This window comes from Cimex lectularius, unplaced genomic scaffold (genome assembly GCF_000648675.2).
Source record: "Cimex lectularius strain Harlan isolate CLEC.00 unplaced genomic scaffold, Clec_2.1 scaffold238, whole genome shotgun sequence".
Lineage (NCBI taxonomy): Eukaryota > Metazoa > Arthropoda > Insecta > Hemiptera > Cimicidae > Cimex > Cimex lectularius.
In genome coordinates this window covers 435,788-448,138 of record NW_019392823.1, presented here as the reverse complement: position 1 = coordinate 448,138, position 12,351 = coordinate 435,788, and the positions used below count along the sequence as shown (strand labels likewise).

Below are 12,351 nucleotides of genomic sequence, written 5' to 3'. Positions count from 1 at the left end.
ATCACATGTCGGATTTAACAAAGAAAACATTTGGCGATTTCACTTATTCCCTTGTGGCTTAATTAGCAGTTCTCTCTTGAAAGTTTTCAAAATATGTAGTTAATAATTTATACGAGTAAAATTATTTTAATTCGTTTGTTATGTTTAATGTTAAATTGATAAACACGGTTATGCTAAATTTGATTCTACTAGCTGTTGCTTTGTAAGTAACATAGTTTACATTACTACAGACTTTATTAATACAAATATAATTCTGAGGCATACAGAAATCATATTAGTAAAATAATATGACCTTAATACTATTTGAGTAAGGTTTTAATGTTGGTCGCGATGTCTTTCAATTCAGCAATGAGCTAGATGAAATCCTACTAGACTTGAGTGATATTGTGTCTGCGAAACGAAGAACTGTCGATAACAGACAAAACCGACGAGACAGGACCAGCATGATGGGAAAAGATCCAAACTAATAGACTACACGTTTCGGGGGAAAGTGTTTTGGTACTTATAGCCAGACGGTTGAGGTACCGGAACTAATTCCGGTTTAGCCGAGAAAAGTACTGGTTTACCATTAAGGCTGATAGATTTATGACGCCGCGTAAACAAACGTTAAAAGTCGATCATATTTGTTTGCTGGATAAAAAAAAATCTTCGGCAAAATGAAACTAAACTAAATGATAGATCTGACATCAATCTGGCTGTACTATCAGAAAAACATCACAAAACTTACCTTACAACTTTTAAATATAATAAATAATTTAGCTGATCCTTTCGGGCATCTTCCCTAAGAACTTCCTAACGTTGGTCTGTTTTCTTTTAGTTTTTAAGTACTTTTACTATATTAACAAATCATTTAACAAATAGATGATTTTATTCAGCTCTTCTAATAATAATAAACTTACTTTAGACTATTCTTATATACAGTTGATTTTACCAGTATTATCATTATTCATATCGAGCAGGTCGAGTGTGATCGGTTTGTCAAGTGCAGCGCCGATTGACGTCTGCACGTTCTCCTCGTTAACCATCACAGACCAGACTTGGATCCCTTTCATCGAAAAAATGGTCAACTGTTTGGAACTGGCCGTTTCCGTCGACAAAATGGATAGATACGATTTGTTGATATCCCTCGCTGAAGAACTGTCAGAGGCGGCGTTCCAACATTCCGATAATCAATATGATAGCAGATCTGTGATGAACATGCTTCCTTCCTCGATACCAAACGGTTTGCACGATAAGGTATCGAATATTTTTATGGAATTGTAATAATCTTTTAAGCAGCTGATAAACAGTGTTTTTATTTCGCTTCTTTTCCCCCCCTTGGCAGTTATCAGGCATATTGAACAAGCACATGAAGAGCGGAAAAGAATTGATGAGGGCTGCAAGAAAATTTTAACCATTTGTTTTTAATAATGAATAAAACAATGTTGCATTCTCGTTCGAAGGCGACGTCAATGTCCGTCTGAGAAAAGAAGGGTCTGATGATGAAAATGATCCTCAAAAGAAAAGTACGTAATTGTTTCTAATCATTCCGATAATTCTACAGTATACAAATTGTTTTTCAATCAACCCAAAAATGTCTTCTAACATAGAACACAAATGTTTCATTTGTTAATGACCATTTGAAACATTCAGCACAAAACTTTCCCTTTTGAATGAAATTGAATTAATTTAACCAAAAGGTTTTCATTAATTGATTTATAAAAATTATCTTTGTCACGACCTGCATTTTTTTAAGCATTCTGATTTTGCAGTTTTGAGTTTTAATTTAATGGATGTATTTGTTTCAGTCGAGTTAAAGCTGCTTTTTCGCGTACCCGTGTTTTCACTTACCATCTTGTTTAACGTTTTTAATAAATCATTGTGAAATTTAAAATGTTGATTTATTTTTTAATCAATAACATGAACTAATACGTACAATTTTTAACTTAAGCCAGGTATTCTATTGTTAGATGATGAAACAAGATAAGAATTTAAAATATAGTAAAAAATGTGTGGTGATTAGTGACCGTTAATCGATAATTATTCAGAAATCGTGAGATGCGGTCTGGTGTGATGTAGGTTTCAGAAAAACATTTTCTTTATCGTGCCAACGTTTCGATCTTTATCGAGATCATCTTCAGGGCCTGGGATTTACAAACATTGTTTACATATAACAATTACATTTTGAATGTGGAAAAGTGAATTTATACAATGCAAAATATATTTATTTTTTATATTCAAAATTATAATTTTAGTCTGCCTTGCCTCGCTGTTTTGGTAATATCGGCCGTGTTTCGATTTCTCGCCATCTACATTGGTAGATATAATTGTTTTATGATTCATCTGTACAAACATTAAACAATAAATAGACAGCAAGTATCTATAAAATTGTACGTAAAAAGGACGTCTTGTACGTCCATTGTATCCAACCATTTTGATCTGCAAATGCTCTTCGTTTTGGTTAGGCAGATATGTTTCTGATTCTCCGAAGTTTGAGTGTTCAGGGGAATAAGCCGGGCGAGGCAAAACAATATTTTGAGGCCAAAAATGATCGGAAACTCAAGTTAAATACCCTAAAAAGCAAACTTGAACTGTACACCATTGATTATTCCTTATCGTTTTGTCTTGGAATAACTTTTAATATATCAAATTGTTATTTCTAAATGTACGAATTCTTTAAAGATATTCTTAGCTTTTAAAGCTTGAAAGAGAAATCGATCAATAACTAACGTTTTCTCATAATTTATCATAGGATTTTCCATTTTGCTCTATATTTAAATTACCAATAGCGTTGATTTCAATTATCAATAAAAGTTAGATTGTTTACAAATGTGTGGTGTTTAGTGACCGTTAGTTAATGAACATTCGGAGGTCGTGAGATGCGGTCTGGTGTGATGTAGGTTTCAGAAACACATTTTCTTTATCGTGCCAACGTTTCGATCTTTATTGAGATCATCTTCAGGGCTCAAAGTGTTTGTCTTCTTTGTAATTGTGCCATTCTTGCGTGTCGTGTCGAGAGTGGCCACTCGACACGAAAATGTTTTTCTGAAACCTACATCACACCAGACCGCATCTCACGATTTCTAAATAAATATCAATGAACGGTCACTAATCACCACACATTACTGTGTATGATTATCGCAAAGTATTTAACCTCGTCTATTTGGCAACATTGCTGTGAATGTTCCTCGCACTGATGTAGAGTTAGAATAAAGTTGTCGACTCTTGCCAAATGGATAAGTAATGAACATTTATTGGTGTTCATAATTAATAGGTTGTCTTATCTAGGTTTTTATTTATTTATTGTTTATTTTAGCCAAATCCTGTTCAGCTGTATTTCATACATCTGGCGATCAAGTCACACAATCGATTTGAAGTTTGGTCGTTTCCGATCATTATCCGCCTTTTCGCCATCTTGAATTCAGGATCTGTACACTCTTAACCAGTAAAATTAGCAAAACAAACAGACAAAACAGCGAGGATAAGCATAGCAAAATAATTGGATACGTCCATATAGTTTCATCACAAAGTGTTTTAGACTCAATGATGGATTTTCCAATGAGCTAAATGGCTCTTCAAAGAAACAAGGTAAACTCAATCTGCTTTATGTACAATAGAAGCAGACTGTATCGATAATCTACAAAATCAATATTCATCGATTGAAAAAATCAAGACAAACATAACTGATCTGCAGTTTAATAGTTTTGATGATTTTAACCTTCCCATGGTATTTGTTTTTATCCTGGTTGTATGAAAATTATAAGATGATCTCAAAAGAAATACTGAATTTTCTCTTGAGGTCTGCATGAAAATTTCGCCAGTGTCAATGGTTTGTCTTATTGTTGTTTGTCTTGTTTTATTTGTCAGAACCGAGTTCTTTTAATACGTTTGTGAAAGGTGAAAGGTGAAAGGGTCGTATTTATTCTAGTACTGTCTGCGTCTTTGATGGATTAAGCCTGAGTTAAAAATTATTTTTACTTCTTTCAATCTTTTATGTAAGGTATTGGTTGAAATGAAAAAGCTAGTGTCACGAGCTGGATTCGAACCCACGACCGTCGGCTAAATACCCCGCTGATCTACCACTTGAGCTATCGTGATTTCGATTCACTCGGACACCAACTTCCCATCTCAACCCACCCTTCGAATTTTCCTTCTTTTTGCCATTTTTCAATATTTCGAATCCTGCTCGTGACACTAGCTTTTTCATTTCAACCAATACCTTACATAAAAGATTGATTAATTGAAAGAAGTTATTTGGTCAATCGGGCCACGAAACATAATGGATTATTTTTACTCTTAGTATCAGTTTGTTCGTTTTCTTTGTAGGTTGTTTGTAATATCTTAATTTATAATTTTATAATGAACCATAGGTTTTCGTAATGTTCATTTTCCGACATTGTTAAACTAAACGAACCAATTTTGAACATCTCCGTATAAGGGGTAGTTAATGGTATCTATTTTGTGAGGATTCATATTGACGAGTTGTTTAGTTTCTCTTTTTTCGAAATATCTGAATGTAACAGGTTCACTCTAAATGGCACATAAAGAAAATCAATGAAAAAAATAGTTCTGGTAACAATGACATATACAATAGGATCTGTAAACAATAATGAAACCCGGTTTACAACAATGGTTAAAACGGACAGGTAAACAAAAGACATGTAAAAAAGTCACTTTCGAATCAGACAAACGGATCACATTCACATAATAAGAGATGTACATATTAACCGATATTTTACTAATTAGGCAGAACTGCACGACAATGTGAGATTTATTTGAGCGTTCTACGAGGTAGTGGATACGTAAATTGGTCATTAACGATCTGTCGTTAGGACTATTGGTCAGTTTTGACTTGGTACCCGTTTGTCACTTGGTAAGTCGTATCCCGCTCAAACTTACTGCTGAAGATAGCGAAAAGCCGAAATGCGTGTCAGATCAACCCAGCGAGGATAGGCTTACGAAAATAATCGTTAACGGCCAAGTTACAACTGCACAAATAACACACAATCGAAAAACTACTGAGACAAAAATCGATAAGAAACTATAAAAGGTAGGTGGCCGCAACGGTTTAGGCGTTGACACGGCGCTCATCACTGTAAGGTAAAGGTCCCGGGTTCGAATACTTACAAATGGGCTTTTTTTCAAAAACACCGGCATGAGGTGCTCTTGACTTCTGCTTTTGCGAAAACTATATAAAAATATATACTAACACAAGAAAAATAATACACTACAAAGAATATACCAAATAATTTAGGGACAACGGTGGAACACGTTCAACCCCAAAAAAAAATTCATAACAAATGCTTAAATATAACTAAGATGCTCTTTTTATCTTTCACAATGAACAAACAAGAGAGATCTGATACAAGCCCACCGCTGAAGGTGTACAATCGACCAAAAACGCGGGATAAGAGGACCAAAATGGTCGGAATAATTTCCCCGAAGATTTAAAAAGCAATTTCATAAAAGATTTGTGATATTTCATCATATAAACTCTAGTGAAAAATAACAATTAAAACACGCCGTAGATCAATTTCCCCATTGAAATATTCAGTCTTAAATCGATCAATTACGCAATTTGGCAAATTAAAATTATAAATTTGCCTTTTTCGACATGGTGGATACTGGAGAGCCTCGGGTAAATAAAGCAGTACGACCATGCACATGACTCACCCCCTCAAAGGGGATGCGGGCAAACGCCATCTTATACCAATATATTCCATGAAAGAGGGTCCAGAGGGTAGAAAAAGGGTGGCGAATCCACAATCAACGCCATGTTCTTATTTTTCAGCCAATACCTTATATTTTTACAAAATTTATTACAAATATAGAATGCACGAATATAGAATTTTTTTTGCTGTTATACAAATATATATTATAATATCACATTTAATCAAATTTCTAAAACACAAGGCACAACGTTTTACCAAGAATATATATTATATAATATTTTTTAAATCTAAATATTTACAACATGGTAATTACATAATTACATTTGAGCATTGTAGATTTAATTACAGAGAAGGCAGTTTGATTTAAAGATTGTAAGCTAAATAAAGGTTTTTTAATATACTAGAATGTTTTCCTATGGTTTTTTAAAATGTTTTTTAAGAAGGACGGAGTTTAAATTTTATTTCCAATTATAATATTTTAAATCTTATTTACATCTTATCACAGAGCCTTTGAGCATTAAGTGGAAATATATTGCAAAATACATTTTATCATTATATATCTTTTATTTATGCAGACCGGTTTATTATACGGTGTCGAAGTTTGGTTTTTATAAATATTGCATGACACTTAACTATTGCTCTGGAGACATCAAGAAATATTTAAATTTAGCCAATGATTTCAGAAATTTCATGTAATGTGTACAAAAAATGTGAATACAAAGATGTTAGAATACTTCCTTACAAGTATAACTTTTATATTTTTAAAGTTTTTATGGTTTTTTTGTTTGTTTGTTATTTTTTTGTATTTTTGTATTTTTTTCCCCAGCTTAGTTTAATGAATCTAAAGTTGATTTTAACCCTGTCTTGAATCGGTTTTTAAAAGTGCTCTCGAGGCCCCCTCTCACTCGAAGATTGCATTAATAACCGTAAATATACGGGTAGACAAAAAAGTGTGACGGGATTTCGGTGTATTGCGGGAAATGGGTTTTGGTGTGTTTCTTCAGATGGTCCTTCCTCCCGAAAGTCTTTCCGCAGTGTGCACAAGGGTAAGGACGGACGCCCGTGTGGATCCTCCTGTGCCTTGTCAGCTCTTCGTTTCTTGTGAAGGATTTCTCACAACCCGGTTCTTCACATTTAAAAGGACGCTCTCCTGTAGAAAGACATATATTAATAAAATTGATCGAATGTTACAAGGTAGAAAAAGGGCATGGTTGTGAGACTTACCCGTGTGGATGCGTACGTGACCCTTCAACTGGCCGTTGTTGCTGAAAGCAACATCGCAATATGGGCATTTGAAACGTTTTGGCCTTTGTTTCGATTTTGACATGTGAGGTGGAAAGCCTTCCGCCATCGTAACGATGCCCCAGTACTTATCGAAGGCTTCGCTCCATTCCGTCGGAGGTATTCGCAACTCTTGTTTACTATTTGTCTACAGACAAAATACTTCACGTTAGTACTTTAGAACTTAAGCATAATACTATTTTTTTTAAACTAATTTTACATCATATCTCGTATCATCAAATGTGAATTTCTAAAAAAAAGTGAATTAAATTGGTGCCGAGTCCGCTGGGATGTTATGACTGAGAAGTGAAACCGAGGGCCAAACCCTGGGTCCCGGAAAAAATGAAAAATAGAGAAAGGATTATTCTCACACGATTGAGGATAGGCCATACTCGCCTTACCCACTGTCATCTCCTCATCGGAAAGAGACCCAGGAAGTGCCCCTGTGCGGCGCAGTTGTAACAGTGAGACACCTTTTAGAAGAACAGAGTATGGAGAACCTACTTGAATACATGTTAAGTGTACATGACAGCGACTATAAAGATAATCTCATTACATATTTAAAATCAATAAAACCAACCGCACGTTGTATTCCCCACTTTTATTATGTATGAATGTATTTATTAGCACGAATGATGAAGTATGACGGAATATTGAGTACCCACAGGCCCACCGAATTAGGTTATGTAATTTAATACCTACAGAGAGATGTGAGGGAAGGGCTCGACGGCATCCGTTGAACCCTTCCATTGTAAATATATTTATTAGTGTGAGTGGTTATGTACGAGTGGACGGGTCTGTCGAGAAATATCGTCTATTCCGCGAGCTTGTCAAAAACTTATATTAATGAATAAGTGGAGAAAGATTTGATTTGTGAATCGCCGGACAATAAAAATACACGGTGCCAATTTTAATCGTAAATACGGCATGAAAGGTTACTCCATATGAACCATATTGGCGTGAATGAAGGGTGATCGGCGAGGTGACTCTCACCTGGACTCCGATTTAATTATATGGGTGGTTACTCAATGGGTCATTTGTACTCTGAGACCTGCCAAACATACGTTAGATTAAAATCTTATAGTAGCATGATTGTGTATGTAATATGTGTTCTAGAAATATTGCACGTGGAATAAAAGTTAATAAACATCTTTTGATGTAAGGTCTTGGTTGAAATGAAAAAGCTAGTGTCACGAGCGAGATTCGAACACACGACCTTCGGCTCGAATCCCGCTCATCACCCTAGCTTTTTCATTTCAACCAAGACCTTACTTAAAAAGATTAATCAATTGAAAGAAGTAATTTGGTCAATCAGACTACTAAATATAACGGAGTTAATAAAAATGATTATAACAAAATATGTACTAATAAACATATGGATCGTCTAGCAACCAAAAGTATATGACAAAAAAGTGATGAAAAATGCAGAAAAAAAACATATTTTCTCGACTATAAATTAATGTTAGAAGGACAAATATGCGAGGAGCCGGCAATGGCCATAGTAGTTAGCCAGTAAAAAGATGATAATCGAACGATAACACTTGTTTCTCCTTGCTTTAAAATCTCGCAACCATTAAAAACCAACCATTCCATCTTTTTGTGTCATTGTTTGATATGCGGACAGTAGAAATCATGCATAAAATATTTTTGGTTGGTTTCTGATCTGGCCTTCTTATGATCTCGCTCTCTTGATATACCGGATGCATGAACACAAACGACATTATCTTAAGTTGTCATAAATAATTTTTTTTTCAAACTTAACACACAGGAAAATACCGTAATACAAGAAGATTCAACCACTATAAAATTTCTTCAGTCTCAAATCGACCAGAAGATGAGAAAGCCGAATACGACATCAAATTCCAAAAGAAAAATCTCACAATAAAATCTATTTATCTTGTATAACTCTATTTCAATTCTAGTTATTGAAGAAGAACTAGGAGGTAGGTAAATTAGGAAGAGATAGTTAGGAATTAAGGCTGGTTGTCAAAACGGCAAAGTCAATTTATTAACCCAACAACAAGAAAATTTGTGTTAAAAAAAATAATATACTTACTTTATGTAAATAATATTTAACGATAGATTTCCTCCTGTTTTCTGCGACATGAATCTGTTTGAACCATATCATATTAGTGTGACTATCCTCGCTTTGTTGGTTTGTCAGAAGAGTTTCTGTAGATGTATGCCAACTGTAGTTAAGTTGTATGTTTTTTAGTGTCAAATAGGTTGTGTTTGTATTATTTCATGTCCTTATTTTTCGACCTTTTTCAATGTCATTTAGTACGCTTCCCTGTGACGATTTTCGTGATGGTTTTCTGCGAAGTGAGTCGTGTTCTTTGTACCTACATGTCTTTTATTTTTTGCCCTGTCTGTCTGATGTAGTTGTATCCGCATCAGTATAGCGCGTATACCATTTTTGACAAGTGTGTTGGTTTTGTCAATATCTAGACTTAGTAGTTTTCTGATTTTGTTCGTTTTCACTGCTAATAATTCCCCATTTATTAAATAGATTTGTTAGATTATATGTTCCTTTCCCTATAAATGTAGATTATTTTTGTAGTTGTTTGCTTAATTCATTTTCATTTACAAAATCCCTTGTATGTTTGACAACCAATATTAACACTCCCTAACTTTTTAATATTTCTCCTTCAAAAACTAAAAATGTTAAAACTTTGTCTGATTATTCATTTAGAAAAATATAATTACGGGGATGTTAAACAAAATTAAATAAAAAAGCTCTGTCCTCCCAATTTCCCCAAATATATGCCCCAATTTCTCATTGCATCATAGCGTCCAAGACACAATTGATATTAAAAATATAAACTATACGAAAAATTACATTTCATCAGACAAAATGCTGTCATTTGCATTATCATTTTCATATTGAAACACTCTGAATGTAGGGCTCTGCTTCACCCTGCGTTTTTTCCATGCTTCCCAGTACAAATTCAATAAAACGAGAGTAATACTCGAAAACAGAAAGTAAAACTAGGTTATATATCTAACAGAAAAGGAAAGGAATAAAAGTAAATTACAACAAATGTCCACACAAAGTTATGTTGTTATATAAAATTTTGCTCTTACAAATAACATCTACGTTTTCCAAATTAACACAATCTTATTATAAAATCTGGATAAAAAACACAACAACAACAATAATAAGAAAGCTCAACAAGGTCGGCAAGATTTGTAGTTTGCAATTAATGTTAATGTTTAATTAGTGTTTATGTTTTGTTAATGTTATGTTTTAATTTGGTGATTTGCTGATCGTTCATTTCTTACTTTTTATTAATATTTAAACGATGATATTCTTTAAAAAAAAATACCTGTGTTGGTCTATAGTTATATTCATACATATAATTATTATAAGCAGATAAAGTTTTATTTATCATTTACTGGACCTCCAAATGTGCATTGGCGGAACCCAGGATATTATATGTTAGATGAAATATAAGTGATGTAAGTTGCTAAACTTCGAACAGCAATAAGAATTTTGTTTTAATGGAAAAATGATTTTAGTCATAAAATTATCGCGCCTTATTTTTTTATTAATAATTTAGCTGTTGCGTACCTCGACTTTTTGTCCACCCTTTTGCGTATCATTATCCCAAGGCCTGAAGATTTTCGGCTGCGACTCCTTCGTGCCCATTACTCTTGAGAAGATGTCACTTGATTGAAGTCTACCCAAGGACTTGCCGGTAAAGTCCTTTCTCCAAACAAGGGTGAGAAGGAGGGGGTGTTTTTCCTGTCCCCACCCTTAAAAGGCAACTTTTACCCCCCCAACAATGAGGGATTGCGGTTTGTCATTCATGCCGAAAGCTAGGGGTGAAGCCTGGTTTTTTATAGCCGGCATCAGAAGGGAGGTTGTTAAGGATAAATGATTGCAGAAGTGGTTTAGCACACCCTATGGCTCCCGCAAACTAGGTCCGGGGGGAGCTGGCTCTCGTTGAGACAGTTGTTTACCCCCATGAGGTGTTTGTTTTTACGCAATAATAACGAGGTGGCATTATTTGAAACGTTCAGGCGTTACTGGCGGTCGTAAAACCCTTTCAAGACATCAAAAACTCATATCATTCCTCAGTTATGACATTATGTAAAAGAATAATCACAACAAAATATCATTTAACTTTGTAAACGATGATTATTCGGAGATCGTGAGATACGGTCTGGTGTGACGTAGGTTTTAGAAAAACATTTTCTTTATCGTGCCAACGTTTCGATTTTTATTGAGACCATCTCCATGTCATACATGAAAAAAATGAATTTATACAATGCTAGACAATTTTAGATTTAAAAAAATTAATTTATATAATGCTAGAAAATTTGTGATACAGATACTTTGATTGAATATAAAATTTTCTAGCATTGTACACATTCATTTTTTTAATCCAAAATTTTCTATCATTGTATAAATTCATTTTTTTAATCTAAAATTTTGTAGCATTGTATAAATTCATTTTTTTTATATAAAATTTTCTAGCATTATAATTTTTTTCACATCCTACATGTATTTGTAAAATTTAAACAATGTTTATAAATCCCAGCTTTTAAAGCTTGAAAAAGAACCTGATCAATGACTAACGTTTTATCATAATTTATCATAGGATTTTCAATTTTTTCTATATTTAAATTACCTATATTTAATTACAATATTATAAATTAATTTAAATTTCTATATTAAATGAATTTATACAATGCTAGAAAATTTTAGATACAAGTACTTTGATTGAATCTAAAATTTTCTAGCATTGTGCAAATTCATTTTTTTTAATCTAAAATTTTCCAGCATTGTATAAATTCATTTTTTTCACATCCTACATGTATTTGTAAAATTTAAACAATGTTTATAAATCCCAGGCCCTGAAGATGATCTCAATAANTTATTTATAATCTAAAATTTTCCAGCATTGTATAAATTCATTTTTATAAATCCCAGGCCCTGAAGATGATCTCAATAAAGATCGAAACGTTGGCACGATAAAGAAAATGTTTTTCTAAAACCTATGTCATAACAGGCCGCATCTCACGACCTCCGAATGTTCATTAACTAACGGTCACTAAACACCACACATTTGTAAACAATCTAACTTTTATTGATAATTGAAATCAACGCTATTAGTAATTTAAATATAGAGCAAAATGGAAAATCCTATGATAAATTATGAGAAAACGTTAGTTATTGATCGATTTCTCTTTCAAGCTTTAAAAGCTAAGAATATCTTTAAAGAATTCGTACATTTAGAAATAACAATTTGATATAGTAAAAGTTATTCCAAGACAAAACGATAAGGAATAATCAATGGTGTACAGTTCAAGTTTGCTTTTTAGGGTATTTAACTTGAGTTTCCGATCATTTTTGGCCTCAAAATATTGTTTTGCCTCGCCCGGCTTATTCCCCTGAACACTCAAACTTCGGAGA

General features: G+C 33.5%; 1 protein-coding gene and 1 long non-coding RNA gene across 2 annotated transcripts; one reads left to right on the top strand and one right to left on the bottom strand.

Annotated features, from left to right (window-relative positions):
- Positions 1 to 1,873, top strand: LOC106665887. Its single transcript, XR_001340360.1, has 4 exons — positions 1 to 202; positions 960 to 1,236; positions 1,325 to 1,505; positions 1,788 to 1,873. It is a non-coding gene; the product is annotated as an uncharacterized LOC106665887 (long non-coding RNA).
- Positions 1,874 to 5,988: 4,115 nt separating this feature from the next.
- Positions 5,989 to 10,606, bottom strand: LOC106665791 (zinc finger protein 629-like). Its single transcript, XM_014392499.2, has 3 exons — positions 10,504 to 10,606; positions 6,876 to 7,080; positions 5,989 to 6,801 (listed from the first exon to the last, which is right to left on the bottom strand). Exons 1-3 carry the CDS (start codon positions 10,579 to 10,581, stop codon positions 6,569 to 6,571), a joined length of 516 nt encoding a protein of 171 aa, XP_014247985.1. The 5' UTR covers positions 10,582 to 10,606; the 3' UTR covers positions 5,989 to 6,568.
- Between the last annotated feature and the right edge of the window lie 1,745 nt (positions 10,607 to 12,351).

What these genes read in the sequence shown, in the direction of transcription:
- LOC106665791 (XM_014392499.2), bottom strand. Translation starts at nt 10,581, where the DNA reads ATGGGCACGAAGGAGTCGCAGCCGAAAATCTTCAGGCCTTGGGATAAT. An exon ending in AGGGTGGACAAAAAGTCGAG is followed by an intron (nt 7,081 to 10,503) that starts GTACGCAACAGC and finishes TTTTGTCTGTAG; the next exon opens with ACAAATAGTAAACAAGAGTT. An exon ending in TCACGTACGCATCCACACGG is followed by an intron (nt 6,802 to 6,875) that starts GTAAGTCTCACA and finishes GTCTTTCTACAG; the next exon opens with GAGAGCGTCCTTTTAAATGT.